Here is a 23,189-nt window from a genome sequence, read left to right on the forward strand (position 1 = left end):
CAGGCAATGCCGTCAATATTATCTCTACAATAGCGTCCGACTCCTAAACTAAGACGCCTCCTCGACTGTATCCCTGCCACCGACACTTTGACTCTGTTACAAATAAAAATAACGTCTCAACACGCATTCTTTAAAATGCTTCTGATGACATCTATTGTGCGAAATCTACATTGGAATAATGATATGTCATTATGTTTGAAAAGTAGTAAGTAACAAAAATTAAGACTTCTTCAATTAAAAAAAAAAGATGTGCGTTTAAATTCGAAATTTCGAATGTGTTAAGTTTTATCAATTGGTGACATAGTTTGAGAGAGGTAGTGGTAGTCTGTGTGGTGTTGTGGGCGTGGGGTAGTACACAAACAGACCTTACTCAGGCTGGCGCTGTGCTCGTGCAGGCCGAGGTCACGCTCGAAGCAGTGCAGCTGGCGCATGAAGTGGAAGTTGGGCGCGATGTCAGTCTTGCGGCTGCGCACCAGCTCGAAGGCGTCGCGGAGACAGAGCCGGTGCCGCTGCATCAGGTAGGCCAGCGTCACCGTCACAGAGCGCGACACGCCCGCCACACAGTGCACCAGCACGCCGCACCGCGCCGACATCGCCTCCTCTGCATCACCATAACACAAAAAATCAATAACCATATCGATGCTTCATTGCATATAAATATAGTATGCGCCATTTGATTTGGCGCGTCCAGAAACGTGTTCTTATCAATGCTCTGTTATAAAAATTCGACATTTAGCAGTGCTTTTAGCCTAATAATTAGATTCTATGACAAGTATTGAATAGTTGTAGTTTATCTCAGCCTCGACCTTGTGGGAGGTTGTAAACTTTATGAAATCGGCGGCAGTGTTAGGACGCGCTCACCTTTCAGATGACTAATGGAATATTTACGTATGTACAATGAAGCCATGTGCAACACTAGTGACACGGATGTACTGCGGACATGTATTACATCATGCATTACGTTCATGCAATCATCTTATTACAATATACTATGTAATTTATTTCATAATATAATGATTAAATTTTCTTCAAAGGTTAAATATATTATGTCGATGCATGTAACCGACAAGCATGTATGCGTAAATACATGAATGCAAAAGAAGCAAAGGGCATTCGCGCCTTTTCTGATTGATATCCGTTAACTCTGCCAACCCCTCTGAGTTAGATGCGTGAGGGTTACGTAAGTATATGTATTTACCTATAAATCGTATGGCCTGTGGGAAGTGCACGGCGAGGTTTTGGCTCCAGTGGTCCGCAATGGGGATCTTGAGGTAGTTGATGCCGCAGCCCTCCGCCTCGAACGTATTGGGCAGGTCCGGGGTCACGTTCAACACGTACTGTATAAGACAAACACTTACTTTAACAGTTATTTAATAGAAAATAATTCGCATTAAGAGAAATTTTCTCACTTAATCGGCACTAAAAGACTACTCCATCCTTAAGTATTAAAATCGTAAAATATGTTTGTTCAAGGTCATTTCAAAATATAAAATATACTTGGCATAATAGAACATTTTTCGAGTGGTTTCTTGACATACAATCTGCTGGATGAAAAGGAACCTTTATTGTTTTTTTTCTCGAGCTGTAGCGTGCATTCGTGTCACGTAAAAGCTATTGAGCGTAGTGAAGAGGCCCTCCAATGAAACCGAATGGGCTCGAGTGGACGATACGATGGATAGTTGAACAGCATGCAATGTATGCTTAGGCTTTCTACTATGCATACTCATTTCATAAGCTAGTTAGTTGCAACCTGCTTGCTTCATTTACCTACATACTTTTCAATAAAACCTTGAAAATTTACTTATTTTGAGATACATGACATATTAAAATCATCTTGCGTATATCCTTTATTTTTGCCTCTAAATATACATTTGACGTACTTTAATATTGTGCCTGGCGAGTGCGTCGCAATCCTCGCTGTTGGTTGAGTTGCCGAGGTAGAGGTTGGGCAGGATTTCTATGGGGAACTCCTGCTGCACGTGCGCATGCGTGTGCGCGTCCTCGCACTCCGACGACGAGCCCGACGACAGCGCCTCCTCACAACCGGACCCAGATATACGAAGGGACCTGGAAATGAAAGTATTGAGTATTTAAAAAACAAATGACAAACGCTACTAAAAGTTGTATTAAAAAAATCTTTTTTTTTCTGTTTTTGGTTGAATGACAAGTTTTTGATACAAGTGTTCCGACACTGAAAAGCTACAGAATTGTCAGTATAAAGCATATCACTCGCAATAACAGAATACAAACAAACCTACATTTAATCTTATTAATATATGCCTATAAAAATGTTCGTAAATATTAAGTACACACGGAACTGAAAGTACAAACATTTTTGTACTTTTCAGTTCCGCAGCCCAATGAATTTTCTGTTCACATAAAAGTTTTGTTTGATCATGAAACGGAACAGTTCGTAAAGAAATACGGTTTCTGTCCGCAAAAGTTGTTTACAAAGGATTGGAAGATGCTTTAATCCTACAACAGCTTAGTTTAATATTCTTAGTGTTTTTAACGTAATAGTAAATTTATAAAGAGGACATTGTCCCCTCAGTCGGGTGTCGAGTTTTGGCGTCCCTCAAAATAAGTAATAAATAAATCTACAATATAATCATTGTCCACCCTTTGAGTTAGTTTGTAACAATCTTTGGTAAAGTAAATCACGAAAATATAAATAAGTGACACAAAGAAATGTTCCTATTACACGCTTGCCTTTCCAATCCTACAGAGGTACAGATAAAAATAGAAAACCTCCATTAGCTATTATGAAAGCATTGCCAATTCGCCTTCATTTCGGCAATCGCCCACCTCCTCGTCTTTTATAGCAATATGGCCGCCCACGCCGACTTTCAAAACGAAGGGCTCGCAACGTTTACGTAGCGAGAGACGTATTTTTTTGCAGAGAGCCACATTTAATCCATTTTCCCGCAAGCGGCGAGGTCGGCGTGGGCGGCCGAATGCGTAGGATTGTTCGTATGCAGTAAAGCCGGGGCGAGGGTGCGGGAGGTCGCGAGCGGCACTCGGGAGGGCGGCGATCGATCGCGCCGCTCAATGGGGGAGGAGGCCCCGGGCACCATTCACCTGCCCCCGTGGATCAATGGCCGCCCACACGGCGGCCTTACTAGAGCCCCCGCGCCCCTGCACCCTCACCCGCCTCGCCGCGACGCCGACGCGTCTCCTCCCACGCCGTACTTACCGAAAGTCTCAATCGTCTCGCCGTCATTCAGCTTGTTTTGAAAACAATCTAATTATTGTGGGGCGAAGGAAAACGCTGATTGCTGTCGCCCACGCGCTCTCAGGTACCTCAGCTCACGGCAAAATGTGCCTATCGGACTGCTAGCGGTTGACATTGTGTGAGCAATTGCGGTAATATATTCAGTATTCTCTTCAAGCTTTAACGAATTACAGGTAAGAGACTAAAACAGTCTACTTGCTTGGATATTTTTCGTGAACGCTAGCTTCAGCTTCTATAGAACACCCGATAAATTATTGTCGGGTCCACCTTATTGAGTTAAAATTTTGATAATGACAAAAATTATTTATCACGTTGTTTCAAATAACCAAATAATGTTTTTCCCAACATCGTTTATACAAATAAAATAAAGGAAATCGATAACTTCCGGTGCCTCGCGCGTTGAGTTATGTAGTTTGGGGAATTCCATTGAGTCGAATGCCCTTTCTGGACATAGCAGCAATTATTAATACAATGTAGATAGTGCGGTAGACACTGGCGTGGGCGCTGGGCGCGCCTGGCTGGCGGTAGCCATTCAGGGGAGTTGCCCACGCACCAATCTGATTATCGCGACCGAGGCATCTGAGGACGTGGGTGAAGCTCCGGACCCGTCACCCACGTCGTCGACCGTTCTTCAAGTTCAACACCTAATTTGTAAATCATAGGGCTATGTGCGCATATAAATATTACGATACGTAATAGTAACATAATTTCGCAGAGTGGATAGTATGTACATACTTCTTAAATCTTACCGATTAATCTCAACAATGATAATAGGTACATTTGCAGAATAATTCTATACACTGTACGTGGAATCGTTGATCTCAGCAACTTGACACCGCAGTACATTCGCAGTCGGATACATTCTCAGAAATCGTGCTGGTCTACTCGTATTTATTACATGAAACTACATACATATTACGACATTTATCAAATTACACGTATTAGATACATTTAAGTAAATCGTAAATGTCTCAAAGAAAATGTCGTTGTCCAAATATAACTATTATACATTCTAGCTATACGAAATTAAAAACAAATATGGTAAAAAAATTATTTATAAAAGACAATTATCTTGGTATTGTTGATGAATATACAACAGCGCATTCTGGCGGAGCGTGGTGATGTGTTGATAGGGAACTCAAATCAGTAATTATAATTAAGTGCGCTCCTATTTACAGATAATAGTGTTTCGAAACTATGTTTCCTTATCGGCGATAGTCGCGTACAGCATGGGCTACTTGCAGGTGTATTATGTAAACTTTTGTTACCAATTTTCATAACACAGAAAGTACAGCAAGCTAGTTCCCACGTAAGATGATTTCCCGGTTGTTGAAACAACAGGTAATAAATCAACTACTTGTAAGTTTCACGCTCAACTCAAATGTTAATTCAAACATAAGATATCGTAAATATAAAGATGGTTAATTATTTTCTTCTTGTAAATGATAGTTGGTAACCTTATTAATATTATAAATGCGAATGTTTGGTGAATGGATGGATGGATGTATGTTTGTTTGTTTAAAGTTATCTTCTGACGGTCTGCATAGGTCTCACTGAAATTTGGCATGGATGTAGGACATACTGTGTGAGAATAAATAGGCTACTATTTTTTTGTTCTCCGCGGACAGAGCCGCGAGCGACAGCTAGTGAACACTAAACGGAAGTTGTTATGAAGTCAATTGTTTTGTTTATCTAGTTTTTGATAAGATCATGAAAGCTCGCTATATTAAAGTGGTTCTCGTGCCTACAACTTGCGTATGCGCGTTCGCATTGTGTAACGATGCGGCGTTGACTTCGTGCGAATCCAATTTGTATTTGATTGTTGGCCGCCGGAAGCCGCGCCGCCCGTGTTATTAATGAACGATTCCTATACTGTACTGCGCGGCCGCTGCCTTCGTAACCGACCGATTAAGGATGTACGTCGCTTGTTTGTAGTGGTATGAAGAAGAGGCATGTTCCAAGCCGGCCGGGTAATGTGGATACGTGAGTGTGGGCGAGCGGTGGTCCCTCGCACAGGAATGCGGATCGACCCGCCGCACCGCCGACGCTGCCAATGACCGCCCGCTAGGGACGTTTTTTTTACGCCCGACACAACTAGCTTCTATCCTGTCAGGACTAAGGCGTCATGTCACTAGTAAATTGATGACAGTAGTCATACCATTGAAACCATGTTGTATTATGTTATGCAGTTAAATTTACTACAGAAGTATATAAATATATCTACTTGTCGCAATAAAATCTTAGACAAGTTAAATTAGGTCTTAAATCTAGATTAATTTTGTCAGTTGTAAAGGGAAATTTTATTCCGTTTAAAACATTGAATGTAGTTCGTTTGAAGTGGTATATGGACAATAGGGGGCGGTCATTAAGGCGAGTAAGGTATTAGTGATCCGTAGGAAGCGTCGGGTTTGTTTAGCAAGTGTGTCGAGGTTAAACAGGCCGGCAAGCGGGCAGGCCGCGCGCCGACGCCGTCGACCGTTTGTTTATGAAAACCGCTCTATTTCTGTAGATGGCCGCACACTCTTTAAATGCACGGACTACTATGAAACATTCAGTTGGATGTACAGCCCGTATATAGTTACGAAGAATTATTTCCAATGACATACTTAAAATATTCAGTTTGTAGATAACAATTACATTTAATACAAGATTACATCGGCGAGTCCTTACTCATTTGTTCGATATACTATAAATATGTTAAATATGCGCTTTGAGTGGACTTTTCCATCTTCACAAGCGGATCTTGCAATTACTCGGCCGTAGCGACGGCTTTCACTTAGTCATTGGTTTTTTAATTCATATGAATATAAGGATTTACATTAACGGGACCACTTATTTGGTAATAAAATAAAATAAAGGTATACTAAAGAGACTATCAAAATTAACATTTATCATAACAGAAATATATGTATATATTTCAAGATCTATATCATTGTTGGATCAAAGAACACGTGAACAATTGAGTACCAATGTATATCATGCAGCAATGCAGTTAGAGTCACATAATAGCCAAACGTTATAACGAGGCATATCGTCTATTCACGCATGCTATTGCGCTCGAATGCTAGAACTGTTTTGATTAGTTCGAACCCGCGCGTTGGGTGATAGTCCTTTCTTTTCCTTACCGCGCATTATAATAGTCAACTAAATCCCCGCACGACAATTGCTGATACATCGACGTTCTTTAGTCAGTCGTTTGCCCGTATGCGGGGAATCTCCGCATGCTGCTTATCGTTTGATTTATCGACGAATTAAATTGCACCCTTAATCTCAAATTCCAAGTCCAAACAGACAGACTTGTAACTGAAGGCTGGACGGTGATTACTCATACTAGTTATTGCTCATAATCAAACTGAAATACATCGTGCAGCGTCATGAGCAACCTCGCTATAATAGCCACGATGACAGCCGACACTAACTTTGCACATCGCGTAAAGCTGTTCACAATATTTTTGGAATCGTTGCTCGATTTTAAATTTGAACGTGAATCGTGTTTTGAATCAGCATTATTCCGGGTGAGACGTCTTCATTGATGATGATACCCAGATAGGGTTGTACCATCAGAATTTTGTGTTGTTCAGTATTTTACAAACTTTACTTTTTTTACTTTACTTTTGCATAGTAAAACAAATTGTTTATACATATACTATAGATGTTATTATATTTGCCAATTACCACTACAGGTAAATATCTTAGTTAATCTAAGAAATTATAAACTTTCTTTAGTTTTTATTAGAACTACGTAATGTTCGATAAACACGATTTCAGATTTTAATGGCTAGGTCATACGCATAATAAATAATGCTCGTTCGTGTACAACTTAGCGATTTATTCAATTACAGCAGGGGCAACCCTGTAGGGGATGGATAAAGACGTTGCGTGCGGTGTCCGCCCGTGGCCGTGCTCGGATATATTCGTGAATGAACTCACGCGATCGTCGGCGGCGCTTTGACGTCACGCCGCGTGACGTAGCCGCAGATAACCCGCAACAAGGATCAGCTCGGCAAACGCGTGATTATCACAAACTATGACTTTACAATAAGATAAATACTGCAACGAACAAGTCCGAAATATACAATAGCTGACTCTAGAGTGCTGCTCGTATAACCTATTATATTCACCTAAGATTTACGGAATTTTTATTGAAATTGTGAACGCATTTGCACTATCTCAACCAGACGTTCACAATGATTTAACTGGTTTTACGCGAAATACATGAAAACGATGAGAAAATGTAACGCACCTTGATTTGGTGTAAGTCTAACAACTACTGGAAGAAACCATATCCATTTGATATTGATAACAAAATTGAGTTGGCTTTGGTTCCGGGTTGCGGTAGCATACAGAGGTCCTGAGACATAATATCGTTAAAATTAAACATCAAAGATATAGATATAAAGCAGAATATCTGAGTCATTGGAGCATTTTTAATCCACCAAAGCTGCAGGTAGAAGTACATCCGCATTGGCGGGCAGAAATAGCCCGGTTCCTTTCGCGGGGCAATGGAGCGGCAGTAACATATCGGGTGGGCCCACTTGTTACGCATTAACTTGTACATGGATGTGCTTCGGATAACACGACTTGCACATTGCACGTCAAGTGTTTTACCTCTGTAGTGAATGTACGGTTCTTACAAGCATTCTTTATTACATCAATAAATATAAATAATATAAACCAAACTTTGTTCTTGAACACTTATTTTGGTTTTGAAGGATGGTTTAATGAATCTATAAGAGTCATTGTGCCTGCAAAGATGTATTTAAAATAATTTGTTTAATTTATTTTTACTTTAGGTGTATAAAAAGTGTATTATATAAAAAGTGATTACAAGTTCTGTTATAATATAAAAACAGCACTTGTAATCATAATATATGTCTTCTAAAAGCAAACAAAGATTACATTCACTATTCTTGGATAGTAGACAAAACATCGCATCATTTTCATAACAAACCACCACCGCAATTATTACACCTGTCATATTTTTAACCTAACTCGCACAAGACGAACCTTTTTCTTTTATTAGTAATAGGTTATTCAAATTATTACTTTTTGTCTTCATTAATGATATTACGTATGTATCCATATTAACTGTAGTTAATTGTTTCGTCACGCGAAGCGAATCAATTGTGAAAATAATCGATCGTCACTACGTGCTACAAGCGTAAGTCAAGAGTAGCAGTCACTTAGGCGCCGTTGAGACTTTTGTAGCAGATTGTCACGGCAGTCACGGCCCCGCGGCCCGGCTTGACGTCAAACCAAGACCTGACGTCGCCTGCTCATTCGCCAAGCACTAAATCTTATAAGGGGATCTACACACTTAGTAGGTTATGTTTAGAGTCTAATTTTGAAGTTTTAAACCGACAATTTATTAGTATGACAAAACATATGGGAATCATTTAAATGTGCTTTTTCCTGAAGTACGCGAATCGGAAATTATAAATAGAATTTTTAGTCGATTTATAAAATTGACAGTTTTATTTTCGAAACAACTGCATATACAACTAAAATAACAGTTTTAATTAATTCATATATTTCCCTGCGTATTTTCCTTAATTAATTACAAAATAAATAATTCCATATAATCGGTTGTTTCACTTGCAAATAAGATCGAAGGCTCCTAGATTAGTATTCATCATTGCGTATTTTTCATCCTGCTTTTGATTTACAATGATTGTAATATTTAAAGGTATTCTTTAAGGCTATTTTCGGATTTTTTTTTCATGAAATTATCTCATTGGAAAAAAGTTTAGCAATGTGTGTGGGAGGCCTTAACGCCCACGTTGTACAATGTCGCTCAGTATAAAATGACGTAGGCACGATCAAAGTTTTCGAGTGTAAATAACGTGGACGGCATCGGTAGATTCCTACATCCGATATCGGGACCTTGACGCACTCTGACGTCAGAGGCCGTGCTCTTGAACTACGGTGACATTACCGATCAACTTTCACATAAAACTATAATTCGATAATTGTTACGAAATAGTACAATATATTTCTTTAGGAATCATGTATAAAAACTTTTTTTAAATTCACGCTTAATGTGTTATAGTTGTATCTTCTGATAATTATATTAAATAGATAGCAATTATTCGATATTGCCGTAGAATAACTATCTCTTGCACTGACACATCCGCACGTCCGCGAACATCAGAATGTTTTAAGGGGTATTTTCATTAAAACATTTTCATAATACTGACAAGTTAAATAAAGGGAGTGTGTTCCCAATGCTCCCATAACGAGCCCGTCCATTAGGTAAAAGGCGGAATGTTAACCGGGTCGCTCGCCACATACCTCCGCGTCTCCGGGGCATAGCGTGCTTGTAATTAAAATTTAAACTTGCCACCAAATACATTTAACTTCTAACTAACTTCGCAATGTTACCTACTATGAAAGACAGTTTATAACGTGCAAGCATGACAACACTCTTGCCTAATATTCCCTAAACTTTTTAAATATACATGTATAAAGTTCAAATAATTAAAGTTCAAACATTTTTTTGTAGACTAAACTGCTATTTTAGTAACGGGCAAGTATCCTAAATAACAAATGAGGTGCCTTTTACAAAAGCTAAATATAGATCGCGGTTTCTAAGGAAAAGTAAAAATACAATATCTAATTGATGTAACGATAAGATGGAGAGAGCACAGGAACCGAGCGCCGCGCTCCCCGACCCCGCGCCCTTCACCCCAACCGACCTCCGCCCTCCGCCCGCGGCCCTGCGTGGGCGTCGCTACACCATACACTCGACACAGCAGCTATTTATAGTGAGGAAGCGATAATGTGAAAGGGAACGGCACGCCCGTAGGCGGCCGGAAGTCACGGGGAAACGGTGAATCTTGACAAGATAAAACTGAATAGAAATCAAATGCTATCGAATGACGTCATTTCATTGACTAAAATCGAACGGGCAACTCAACGATCAAATTGTTCAACGATACAGTCATATAATTATACAATGTATGTATGTGTAAGTTGACTACAGCGTACAGCGCAACGTAATAGTTGCGTTCGTTTCGTTGTATGAATGGTGCGGCGGCCATTAAATGCGCTGCAGCCGTTCTCTAACTCAATGCATCGACAGCGACTCAATGAAGCCCGTTGCTGACGCCGTGGGCTCGGTACGACAAAATGATGAATGAGTTTATTAACCGAACGCCTTTTAATGCTCACTGCAATGCGTCAAAACCCGTCGACGTTTTTATGGTGCGCGAAAGAGAAAAGTTATGATGGATGGCTGCACGAAATGCCATTCACGGCGACGTTACAACAGCCAAAGTCAAATAAGCGAAATGCAAAATTTTCTTTTATACTAGACAACTTTTTAATTTCTAGAGTTGTTTTAATGCAATTAGTCTGATAATAAAGACAAATCGGTAAGATCACAAAAAATATAAAATTAAAAAAAAAATAGGTAAATATAACTAAAAAGTATTTTATCTGAATCTGGATAATTCATATCAGCGTCAGAACATATATTCAAATAATTTATTTTGTGACTACTTAATGTAGAATCGTAATCAATGTGAACTCAAGGTTGTTTCCATTCTCGTGAATGAATCCTTATTGACATTGACTTACTATTTACATGTATCGAAGAGCGGTAATTTGCATGTTCTAGTGTCAATTAGTTACGGCAACGGTGTTCATGTGTTCAGTGCATAAGGCCGCGGAACAATACTCAATAATATTCAACAGTCAACACAACACAAACTCAACTCAACTCAACAAACTCAGAGTTACAGAGAATAACACTTCGCTTCGTCTCGCTTATTTACATGCACCCACGTTGATCAAAGTTCAACTTGAAATTATAATGAAGTACGTACTGCCAACCCACGCCATTCTCATGTTTAAATTAAAAATGTATTGGATTCCGAAAATAGGTACATTTTAAGATATGCGTGGGTACATCATTCCAATTTTATTATAATTAAATTTCGCCTGTCAGAATCTATGCCGTAATACCTTTGATGTTCATGATTAAACAGGTTCGCAAATAACCTTCATTCTTAAATTACGATCAATACGTCTACAAAACATGAAACAAGCTATTGCTTTTCGTCCAATGAGAAGCTGATGGACTTTATACGGACTAGTATATATAAAGTAAAATTTACGATGACATTATGCAGTGTAGGAGTATCAACATAACTTTAGCAGGCTAAGCAAGACGTCGTGGGTAGCTAGAAAGCCGCGGGCGTCGTACACCGGAACACGACAGTCGACTTTTTCCCCCGGTACATGTAAACTCTCACGATGAAATCGGATTCCCACGCGTGCTTTTCCATCCTCACATTAATTGATATCGTGTTAGTTTTGTTGCGTTCAATGTGGAATACCATTTCACGTTACTGATGCATAAGTCATGAGTCAGCGTTACGTTAGGAATTATTTAAAAATGATTCATTCAAATTCCTCGACCGCTGCCGCTGTGGCCTCGTTCGGATAGTTTCCTTTGAGATCTGACGCAGCATAACATCTTCCGCTTTGTTTATTATGTTCATAAAATGTATTAACTCACTGATTTATAAACTGAACGGTGACTATAGATATTATTATTACAATAAATAGCTTATCCTAGAAACCTTATATACGAAAATGTTCGACTCATAGTAGCAACCATCTACATATACATACCTATTTATTTTAAACCTACTACTAAATAGGTTTTATTGAAAGTTAATAAAATTCGAAACTTAGAAGTTAGTTTTTATTTCATATCGGCCTACGGATGTGCTACGTTCCTTTACTATCTATTCTTTAATAAAGAGAATAGAGTACTATATATGGGAGACGTATACTAAGATACATATATTGTATTCAACATGAATAGCGTAACATACCTGAGGCCCATGAGCGGCAGGTGGGGCACGTGCTGAGCGCCCGCCTCACTGCACCACTCGGGATACGCGCGCCGGAACTCCATAAACTCCCCTGGTGACAACATAACCACAATTACTCTGCAAATCCATAAGAAAACAATACAGGTTACTATCATTTGTCACTGTTACATGTGCTCTATCTATATTATATCCTTTCAATCACTAATAGATTCGCTTTAATGGTCATAGCTTAGTTTTTGATTTAAAATTCGATAGTTGCCTTGGAGACTAAATTATCATCAGTATCGTGATTTGAAATTATAACGCTTTACAATACTTAATCGTATGGCTTTTTAGTTATGATAAGCCCGCTATAGGGCGATATGGAGATGTGTCGCATGATGTGCCGAATAGTAAATGATAGATATCTATATCTAAGCCGGTATTGTTGATACGTTTGTTTAAAGTGTATAGGTATATAAAATGGATCTGATTACGAGAAAGCTGACATGTTTTATGAAATGGTAAGTATATGATATACAATAAGAGGAACGACAAGCGACAGGCGACAGGCGAGAGGCGACAGGATGATGTCCGCCGGCCGGCTGTTTCCTGCCGTCCGCCTTCGACTGTCGATACGTCCGCCATTGTGATGCTAATGCGTCCGTTGCGTCACCGCGCCTGCAGTGTGGGACGACTTTATATTCCATGTCGTGATCTGATACTCATCTATACAGACTATAGGTTCCGTTTCGTAGTATTAGGTGCATAAGTCCCAAGCGATGGCTACCAAATGGTTATTTACAGGTAATTAAGTCTTATTCAGTATATCGAGTCATTGAAATTTAAATTTATTAATATTATAAATGTCAATCTTCAGAATGGCTCAATGGGTCTCGCTGAAATTTGGTATGCATATCAAATATAACAACAGTCTGGAAGATCATATTATAGGCTACTAATATGTTTTTTTTTGTGTGTACGGAGTAAGGGACAAATGCAAGTAGTTTATAAAACGTAAGTATAAGTGCCTATGTGTATTAATGTTGTTACATTTCTTATTGATAATACGATGCTCTACTTTCCACACGTATCTAGTATTAACGTAACAATTCTGAATAAACTTGTCTATGGGCGCTGACCGACTTTGCGACTCAGCGTGGTGTGCTTGGCTTTGCCTTTATTAGCGTAAAAAAAATTGGGCCGACGCAAAGTTGCAACGGATCCACGGAGGCACGCAGTCGCGCCGCGAGCGCGGGCGGGCGCGGGCGTGCAGCGGGATGCGGGGTGCAGGCGGGAGCGGTATCGATCCGATGACTCATCGCTCGGGCCCATTCATCCGCCGCTCTGAATGAACTCGTCGTAGCCACCCCGCCCGCGCCCGTCACCCCACGCGGCCTCGCTCGCAAGGACTCCATGAAATCCACCCGGCCCGGGTGAATCGAATCCTTTAGCTGTTCATACCCACACGCAGCTATCGTTAAACAATCCCAACTTGTTCCTACATCGCTTCGTTGAACTATCAGAACAGCATTTTACTCATCCATGAATATTTATAAGGCTCAAAGTTGAACAACCAAATCTTTTGCAATAAATCGTTTAATTCTTTCTAACCAATCACGATTAAAAACATCTATATCGATGTTTCAAAAATATATATATTTTTTAATATACGGATGACGCCACAGTAAAGTTCTAAAAAACCAATTTCTAGTCACTAAACTATACATCTTTGTTCAATATTTTCCTCTTATCGGAAGATTACTCTCGGAGAATGAATTGTATACCTTAAAAAAAATTAAACAAACACAGAAGTAAATAACGAACAAGGTCTGCCAATACAAATCAAATAAACACAATAAGAGTTAACTTAGAGAATAACTTCATAGCACGATAATGGCGACTATTACTTAACGAGCTTAACTCAAATGTACAAAATTCAATGAAACCCAAACCGGTATAAGCATTAGAACCAGTACCACCTACGTAATGTAATAACAAAATATAAAGCACACCGGCCGACAATTCGCAGCTGTCCACCCGAGCGAGTTCATTTAAGCATTCTCTGCCCACGCTGCCTACGCCCATGCACGCTACGAGCATGTGCTATAGCGTTGGGGACTTCACCGGGAGAGGGCGGGGAGGTGCGGAGCGGCGTGGGCGGCAGGTGAGGGCCGCGCAGGCCTTGGCCCTCCCGCGTCCTTCCCGCCAGCCTTGCGCCTTTCCAAATGCATGAGTTAAACAATTTGTTGTCGAATGTTCCCAACTCCTTGTATTCTAAAGTAATTATAATTTTCATATTGTTTTTTATGAATTGTACATTAATGAAAGTATAAAAAATATATCTACAATAGTAATGTTTAGTTTCAAAAAATGGTTTACCAATTTATTAATTCTGATACGTCAGAGATGTTTTATACTCTACATAACACAAATAGAAATTGATAATCTACTTACATATATTCCTACATATTACGTTACACATACATACCTAAATATTCACATAGGCGCCCATTATTGTAACGGCTTATGTAAATTACTTATTATGATAAGAATAAGCAATTTTATATTACTTATTTACTCTACATAAAACATAGTATAAAAATCTTTTTGCCTATATTACTAAGCGTAATGAAGTAGTACAAAAAGGTAACAGAGGTGTTCAATATTCAATATTTGCAATTCACATGATCATTACTGATTTAAATAGTTTTTAGATACGTGAATATGGTAATTAAAAATTGTGGATATCATCATTTTAATACTTATATTATTACTATGTGTTCAGCGATGCGTGTTTTGTTGTTAGAGGGCAGTGAAGCGAAGGTGTAGCGCATGCGCAGTAAGGATCACTTACACTCGTGGTAAATAGCAAACCGCGATTTTGCACGAGCGACCTTATGCTGGTCAGTGGTTATATACAATAGGAACTATTTTTTATCTCCGTGGCATGTTTTTATCATCTAAAGATTGTAACTAATAGCAATCGTAAAACACAATATATAAGTTTAGACGACGATCGAATAATCGTGATTAAAAATTATTTTGCAGATCAATCTCGTGAATCGAATATTGATTACGACTGTTAGACCAAATTGAATATGAAATTGTCTCCACTCCGCATGATATAACGCAATTAGAAAACGTATACTTAGTTTGTAGAGTGACTTCAGTTCCTTGATTTTTTTATGTATTGTCTGAATTTTTTCCTTATACCGAGTCCGTGTCTTCACATAAAATCATTTTCATAAATTGAGGTAAAGTTATTTTAAAAATAAAACTCTTCTTTTTAAGTCGAACCTTTCCTATAACGTAAGATAAAATCGATTCTCCTTACATTATTGATAGTAGAGGTGCATATCAAATGAAGAGACAGAATATAAGAAAAGATTTGCTTGGGTACTAAGGTAAATCGTCTACACATTTTTAGTTTTTATTGAATCAAACAAGGTTTAATCTCTTTTAACTTTATTAACACTTCATTAAAATCAATAATTTATGCACGAAAGATGAAAGGGTGCGAGATGACGCACTAAATGTAAGCATGTTTATTTAACCGAGTAATTTACGATACATGCATTATAAATCAGTCAATCTAACTTTGCTCCTTTTGTTATTGGAACATATGCAAAGTTACACTGACAATTTTTTCAACAAAATATAACAATAACTAGCGGTAGCACGCGACTTCGTCCGCTCGGTATTAAAAGAAACATAATCAGTACCTAGCTTGTGTTCTTATAGGCTGTGTTTTATATGTATGCCATTTCTATTGAGATCTATTCAGTCGTTCTGGAGATACCTTCAAACCATCCATCCATCTGAACATTCGCATTTATAATATTAGTAAGTAGTAAGATAAATAACACAGTTAACATTTTTAATATTGATATATTATTCGCTGAGAGGATGTTTCTGATGAGATAAAACGTAGACGGTTGATATGACAAGTCATCCGTTACTTATACAATGTAGCCAGTTCAAGCCCGGCCGATTATCATAAAAGCATTGGTACATTGCCAACTAATGATAAATCATGCCAAAGCAAAATCGGTCTTACACACTTATAAAGAAGTACAAAAATCTTACGCACACCACAAGAACATTATCAGAACACCGAAGGAAATGGTTAGAGTTAGTCTATTGAGTATACTTTTATTGATATTAAGAGCAGTTTATGGAAGTAGAGGTCTTGTGAAATGATCGCGACGTCTTAAATAGGGTCTAATGAAGCCTGTTGGGACAATTTGAAGCAATTTGTGAGATGGCGGGCGAGTTATAAATACCGCTGCGTATGGCCCTCGATTGACTCTATGCTCTAAAAGATGGGTCAATTATATCAAGCGCTCGCTCCCTATTTAGACTCGCAATAACGAGAGGGAGGATAGGCAGCGTTTATCTAAAAATATTATATCAAAAAAAAGTGTTATTTAAATAAAGTGTTTGCATCAATCTGATCATCATACTGAACCGTTAATTTGTAGGTTATTTAAGCCTAACAAATAAAAGTTAAGAAACGATGAATTCCGATGTTCAAATGTTCAACAACTCTCAATTCCATCAATCGTTTTTACGCAAATGCAAATAAATGTGTGATAAAGTAATCGATATATTGGCTAAATTTAGTTTCCATGTTAACGAGTCATGAAACAATAACGTTACGGCACTCTATCAACACAGTTCGCCGCTTCTCCGAACTATATCTGATTGACGTCACGATCTCGTTTCGATCCAGTTCCGAAGAATCGATATTGTGTGAAATTTAGAATAAACAAAAATATGCCCGCGCATATAAACTGTAGGCTATAAAGCACATTCAACGAATGAAACAAGATAAATCATACATCTAACAAACACTTCGTAATGTTTTTAAGACACCCTATTGAAGCTATATTTGAAGAGATTTGATTAATGCTAGAAAAGACTTAAATTAGGACTTTGGTGTTATGAGTCTGGTCTCTGTACTTGGTAAAATTTAAAATTTTGTCTGCCGTTTAAATAAATAGTACATACTAAAACATATATAAAGCAACGCATGGGCGTCGTCAACCTACGCAGCTCTAAAGGTGTTTATTTGCATAATTGTAAATAGTTTCATTGTATATAAAAATGTGAACAAAAAGCGACCTTTTTGTCTTGTTTTTTGCTCATTGAGGTCCGGCGTAGCGTAACGATACACAATAAAGTCATAACACAATGAGCTAAAGCGAAGCGCTCGCGGTCCGCGAATCATCCACCAAAAAAAACTATCAAAGCCAGTTTGCTTCCTCTATTACATAAATTGATAGTATTTAAGCGCAAAATGTACTGTAACTTGGAATAATATCTTTATTAAGTAATAAACCTTTATCTTATTAAGAAAAAAAAATCATCACCACTTCATGTTTGAATGTTTAATACGCTTTTCTATTTGCCTTTTGCACATAGTTAAGTTTACGTAGGAACCCTAGATGACGGTAGACTTTCCTTGTAGCGACACAATGAACCTTAATTCCACATAAACAAAACAATGGTCTTTATTCATATGTATTTTTCAATTTAATTCACAAGTAAAATTAAGTTACATGTACGATGTTTATTTCCAACAAATAGTACTCGTTGATAATCTAGAATATCTATAGACCGCGCTTCTTGATGTCTATATAGGTCAAGAAAGTACTAGCGTTTAAGTTGAGAGATCTTAATCACACTTGTAGCAATATGCTCTATCAAGCTAAACAAGTTAATATAAAATACTTATCTCACGAGATTAATTATTAATAATGAATACATTTATATTATAAACTTCATTTAAAAACGTTTCACGACAAAATCGTAAATAAATGTATGAATGTAATACGAATAATAGTATGTTAAAAATTTTCCTTGAATGAAAAACGTCAATCGAACTGTAGGGATAAAGATGAATAAGAACTAACATAGTGCCTACTTCGCACACATTGACGATCTGCACGCTTTGTGCGACGTTGCCAGCCCGACTAGGGCACAGAGAATGAGCGCCCAATAGACTTTTTTGTACGCAAAAAAAAACAGAATTATGTGCACAGTTGGGTAATTGATTCTTATTCAATTTCTAAAATTAGCTTTGGAATGATTTTTTCATTTCGTTTCATTTAAATTGCGAATAAATATATCATTGTCTTGTGACCCATAAATAAATATGCAGCATTATAAACGGTTAAAAATTCCAAGCTAATATAAGTTTATTGGATGACCAGATAAAGATAGCCTTCGATAAACAGAGCGATAATAAATAATAGATAAAAAAAACTGAAGGCTTGAAATAACTTGTTACAATAACAATGACAATAAAAAATAAAAATAAAAACGTACAAAATGTAGTCAACGTCTCTGTATTTATAACTACAAGGACAATTTTACGTTAACAATCAATTAAATTATCTGAAACGACGATAACAATGATTCGTTACTGAAACAAAGTCATGGCAAAATTCCCTACAAATTATTTATACTAATAATATAATATCTAAGAACGATTTGTTTGTTTGTTTGCATTAGGGTCCAAAACTACGGAACCGATTTGAAAAATTATTTCATCATTGGGAAGCTACACTATCCCCGGGTGACGTAGGCTACATTTATGACTAGATTTTTTTTATTAAATCATGGAGGACCAACTGCTAGTGTCTGCATCAATTTACACACATTTGGTAAATATTTTCAATGTGAAAATAATAAATTAGGCAAATAATCGTTGTGTTTAAATAAACATTGTGTTATGTAAACCAGACACAAAATTGCCTTCTCCATTATTAATACATCGGAGATTGCGCGGCGTCCGGTTGTGCGTACTTAGCACACAAACTCATGTTTTACGATCTAAACCAGCCCTTTCTGCTCGCCATCAAAATTTTCATTCACACATCTATATTAACACGTGTACTTTTAATTTTACGAATTATTGGCTTGGCTAAGATTTAAATTCCCCAAATTGTTATGTTTTTTTTTCGAATTTTTTTATTACGTCTATTACATTTTCTGAATCATACTGGATACATGCCTTTATTCATGTAGCATATAAATTTAATTTTGATTAAACATCGACGCTGTTCGTCCTCATATTTTTGTTTTATAATTATGTGGCAAATGAAGAAGCAAAACTCGAACGCAGATTACGAGCTAGTAAGAATTACGATTGTCGGGAAATTAATAAAGATATTTACCGGACTCAGGGGACCGGTACTATAAAAAAATGGCGGGCGCACATGTTTAGATAGTTGCACCAAATTAAATTGGCAGGACGTGAACGTAACAGGAACTTATTAATAAAATTGCGGCTCACTTCCGGCGACCGAAGACCGAAGCACCGGCGGCGGCTTCCGGTCAGCCTTTCATCTTGCGTGTTATATTAGTTAGATTAATGGCTCCCAGACACTACTACTCTTTACATACGTTTTCATTAAGAGATGTTGGCCAACGTTTTATAACACACATCCGACACCTCAACGATGATATATCTATATTTTTATAGTGTCAATGGTATTTATTTCCCAGCGTGGTTTCCGATACCCTTAAGAGACTTTAAATTTTAAGCGCGTTACAGGCCCTAACATCACTATTAATTAAAAGACTGTCGACTTCTTAGAACTTCACAAAAAGATTCGTGGAAAGCTGTCGATTTTTAATTATTTGTAATTACTTGTAACCTAGCGCGGTCTTAACTTCAGTTTAATTAGATCGAATATTTATGTGTTCCTGTGTTATATTCCGCTTAGAAGCGTACCTATTGGTATGTCAAATTTTATTTTATACCGGTGCGCGTAGTCAGTCCAGTGTCTTTAATTTAAATATAGTCTTCTTGCATTGTAATTATTTAATCTTATCTTTGAGAGAGGTGCCAAACTATTTTATTATTCAAGATTGTATCTGTTTTAACGTCATGCGAGAATGATTTCAAAAATTATTAAGATTTATTACATAAAAACTTAAAACACAACGTTGTACATAACACCATATAATCTTAAAGTAGACGTGTTCTGTGTAAAAAAGTAATCTGTAATAAATTAAAACAAGTAAGAAATAGAAATCTTTAACGAAAATTTAAGTGAAGGATCCGCACTTGTAGGCAAACTATAATATAATCCAGAACATCGCATACTTAATAATTGGACAGCTTGAAGTGTATATTATTAATAACATTATTAAAAAAGTAATAATACAAATCAGAAATTTCATATTTATAAGTTACCAGAGTTCCCCAGACAACGCGTCGACATATTGAAATAAGACAACAAGGTTTGTCGCAATAAAGTTGCGTTTACTACGAATTAGATCGGTTAAAATTCAACACCACGCTCGAAATACGAGCCCGACGGTTTTAGAATTCTCATAAGACGATAACAGGCTATAAAACGATGCGTATAAGGTAACGTTCTGGTCGCGGTGATCATAATCAAGCGTCTCGCACTGCAGAGCACAATAAGTAGCCGACTTCCTCTCCCACGTTTGGTGGAGCGGATGCCTCGACTTGCGACCTCCGGCAACGGTCTTAGCCCCCTGTACATTTAAACTATTGTTCATCGCTACGTACTGAATCAAATACCTAATGCGTGAAAGTGTTTTCTGCTTACCAAATAGTATCTGTACATTTTTTAGTGTGTATGAAAGATAGAAGGAAACCTATGATCCCAATATCTTGGTATTATAATTGAGACAAGGAAAAATAACACACAAAGGGCATATTTTACTAATAATTAAATGGACAAAATTAACAGGCTATCGTAACATTTATATTAATTTACTTATAAATTAAATTAGAGAAAAACTTCATAATTGCCGGTTCTCAGCGCAAATACGATATGTAATTTGCATAAATTAGCATATCATAAATAGCTGGCCACTTCCAGCACGCCAACTTTATTAAATTGAATGATTTAAAAATCGTGCGGGTATTTTTCGTCAATGAATGATTACGAAAGGAACGTCAGATCGTGTAGCAACTGTTACGTTCACCTCAATCGGCGGCACTTGACTGGAATGAATGAATTGCACTAGTGGGGATGTGCATGTGGGATTCTTTTTGTTCAAAGTTTGATACATGTTAATGATGTGTTTCCACTGCCTAGACATGTATAAAAACATATTATTTATCATTAATTCTAATTTGCTTCTTTCAAATCAGAATTACACAAATGAAAATGTTTTTTATACTTGACTTACAACAATGGAAACTAGATATCAGACTGAAATAATTCAGACAATGAAGTTACATTTTAGGCATTTTTTTTACTACCAATTATAATAAAGTTTCAATATTAATAATATTCATTTCTAATATTAGTAAATTATTTCATAATTAAATAAAATTTGCTTTACATTTTTGAACATACTTCAGTATCATTTTAATATATTAAATTGATGAAAATGATTAACTAAAAGTTATAAATATTACCATCTATTTCTAAAGAAACTAAAAATTAATTTTCATTCATTTAAATAAACATATTTTATCATGTATAATATATGAATCACAAGAAGCTATTAAGCATTGCGAACAACTATATTTATATTATGTCTTACTAGTAGTATTGTCAGATATAATGAAGTATGAACCATTAAACATAGTATTGTAAGCTAAGCAATATGATGTTGTATGATTGTTTCAGTTTTATAATAGAGTCACAGTTTATATGTTTGTAAAACATTTCCAGTAATTAATGTTAATTGTATGGATGTTGCATTTGCAGCGCAGTTGACAATTATGAATGAAAAGTATGGATATAGCTATTTATATGGAATTGATATATTACTTGTTTTAATGATAATTTTATGCTACAGTATGACAATGTATGAATAATTTGATTCTAGTAGGTTTAGTAAAGATTGCTTATATTAATATTATTAAATTCATATACAAAAAAATTAATTACATATTTAAAAAACATCTCTATTATGTTGTAATGTTCAAGCTTATGAGTCTAAAAATGTTACATGTTAACTTTCCATAGGAGTTTTCCCCTGAAAAGTGAATAAGCATGTCTTAGTTAATTAAAAATAATTACCTTCGAGGCAGACGACTTGCACGCCATCTTGTTTGAGTCTCCTGAGTAGAATTCCATGTACAGAGTCAGGGTCTCGGGGCGCTCCATCGCTGTATAGGACGAAAGTGCCCCGAGAACAACAGTGTGTGATCCTCGCCTTCAACTCCTTGCACTGAACCGTCGACGCGAGCTCTATCTTTCCTGCCGCAAGCCGTCGCAACATTATGCTTGGGATGGAGAAGTTCACAGCGGATCGTATATGAGACATGGCATACTCATTTGATCCTCGACAGTCGATCAAAATCATATCCCTCTCGTCTGATCGCAGCTTGGCTAAAAGCCATTCCTTTGACACCAGGTCACACTCGCATTCAGAATCCATAGGCATCTTGTAATCACAATGTTCTTTACTGTTTACACGAACCCTTTACGTCCCCTTAGAACGCCTGTTGCACTCTACTTATGCTTATAAACCACGGTAATGAAAATGTTATTAAACTGCAACATTGTTGGCATTATAAAGAATATAACAATATTTTTTTAAAACAGTTCAAAATAAAGAAATCCATCAACATAAACACTTCACAATCCTCACGTCCACAACGAACGAGCTAGCAGAGCGCAGCGCGCTAGGCGTCGCAAGGCGTAGCAGAACTGCAAGTATTCTACTCCAAAGAGTATGTAAGTATTTACTTCGACTTCGTAGCAAGAGTCGAGACTTAACACAACGAAGGATTGTCAATTTACGCGGCAAATAGTTGCCAGCACAAGCACTGACGACTTTTGAGGGCTGGCTAAGACACGAAGTATTTTGTGCCTACTTGATTGAAGACTTTTGGCGTTGATGGTAGTGATTTGTAACGGTGTTGGGGATTGGAAATAATAATATAGATAGAATTGACTCTCACGTAATTTCGACAGCCGCGTTTAAATTGGATCGAAGAAAAAGCTATCATTTCCGAGCAATCGCCTATCCATTTATAGTGATCAGTGTTGCCAGGATAAAAATATTTTGTTTGACAATTTTCTAAGACAGGAGGAAAAACATGGATACCAATCTAAAGAGGTCAATAGTGATGAGCGCATATGAACTATAGAAAACGATAAAATATAGCGTGGTTCGGATGGGCCCAG

General features: G+C 37.3%; 1 protein-coding gene across 2 annotated transcripts; it reads right to left on the reverse strand.

Moving 5' to 3' along the window:
• Positions 1-8: 8 nt before the first annotated feature.
• Positions 9-22,766, reverse strand: LOC106125503 (Mitogen-activated protein kinase phosphatase 3). 2 transcript variants are annotated; one of them, XM_013322736.1, is made up of 6 exons: positions 22,077-22,766; positions 12,076-12,166; positions 1,881-2,067; positions 1,199-1,337; positions 371-601; positions 9-93 (listed from the first exon to the last, which is right to left on the reverse strand). In XM_013322736.1, exons 1-6 carry the CDS (start codon positions 22,441-22,443, stop codon positions 44-46), a joined length of 1,065 nt encoding a protein of 354 aa, XP_013178190.1. In that variant the 5' UTR covers positions 22,444-22,766; the 3' UTR covers positions 9-43. The 2 variants fall into 2 exon arrangements, with proteins under 2 accessions (XP_013178190.1, XP_013178189.1); XM_013322735.1 differs by having other exon boundaries at positions 25-93; positions 366-601.
• Positions 22,767-23,189: the final 423 nt, after the last annotated feature.

The sequence above is a fragment of the Papilio xuthus genome, unplaced genomic scaffold (assembly GCF_000836235.2).
Source record: "Papilio xuthus unplaced genomic scaffold, Pxut_1.1 DF825928.1, whole genome shotgun sequence".
NCBI lineage: Eukaryota > Metazoa > Arthropoda > Insecta > Lepidoptera > Papilionidae > Papilio > Papilio xuthus.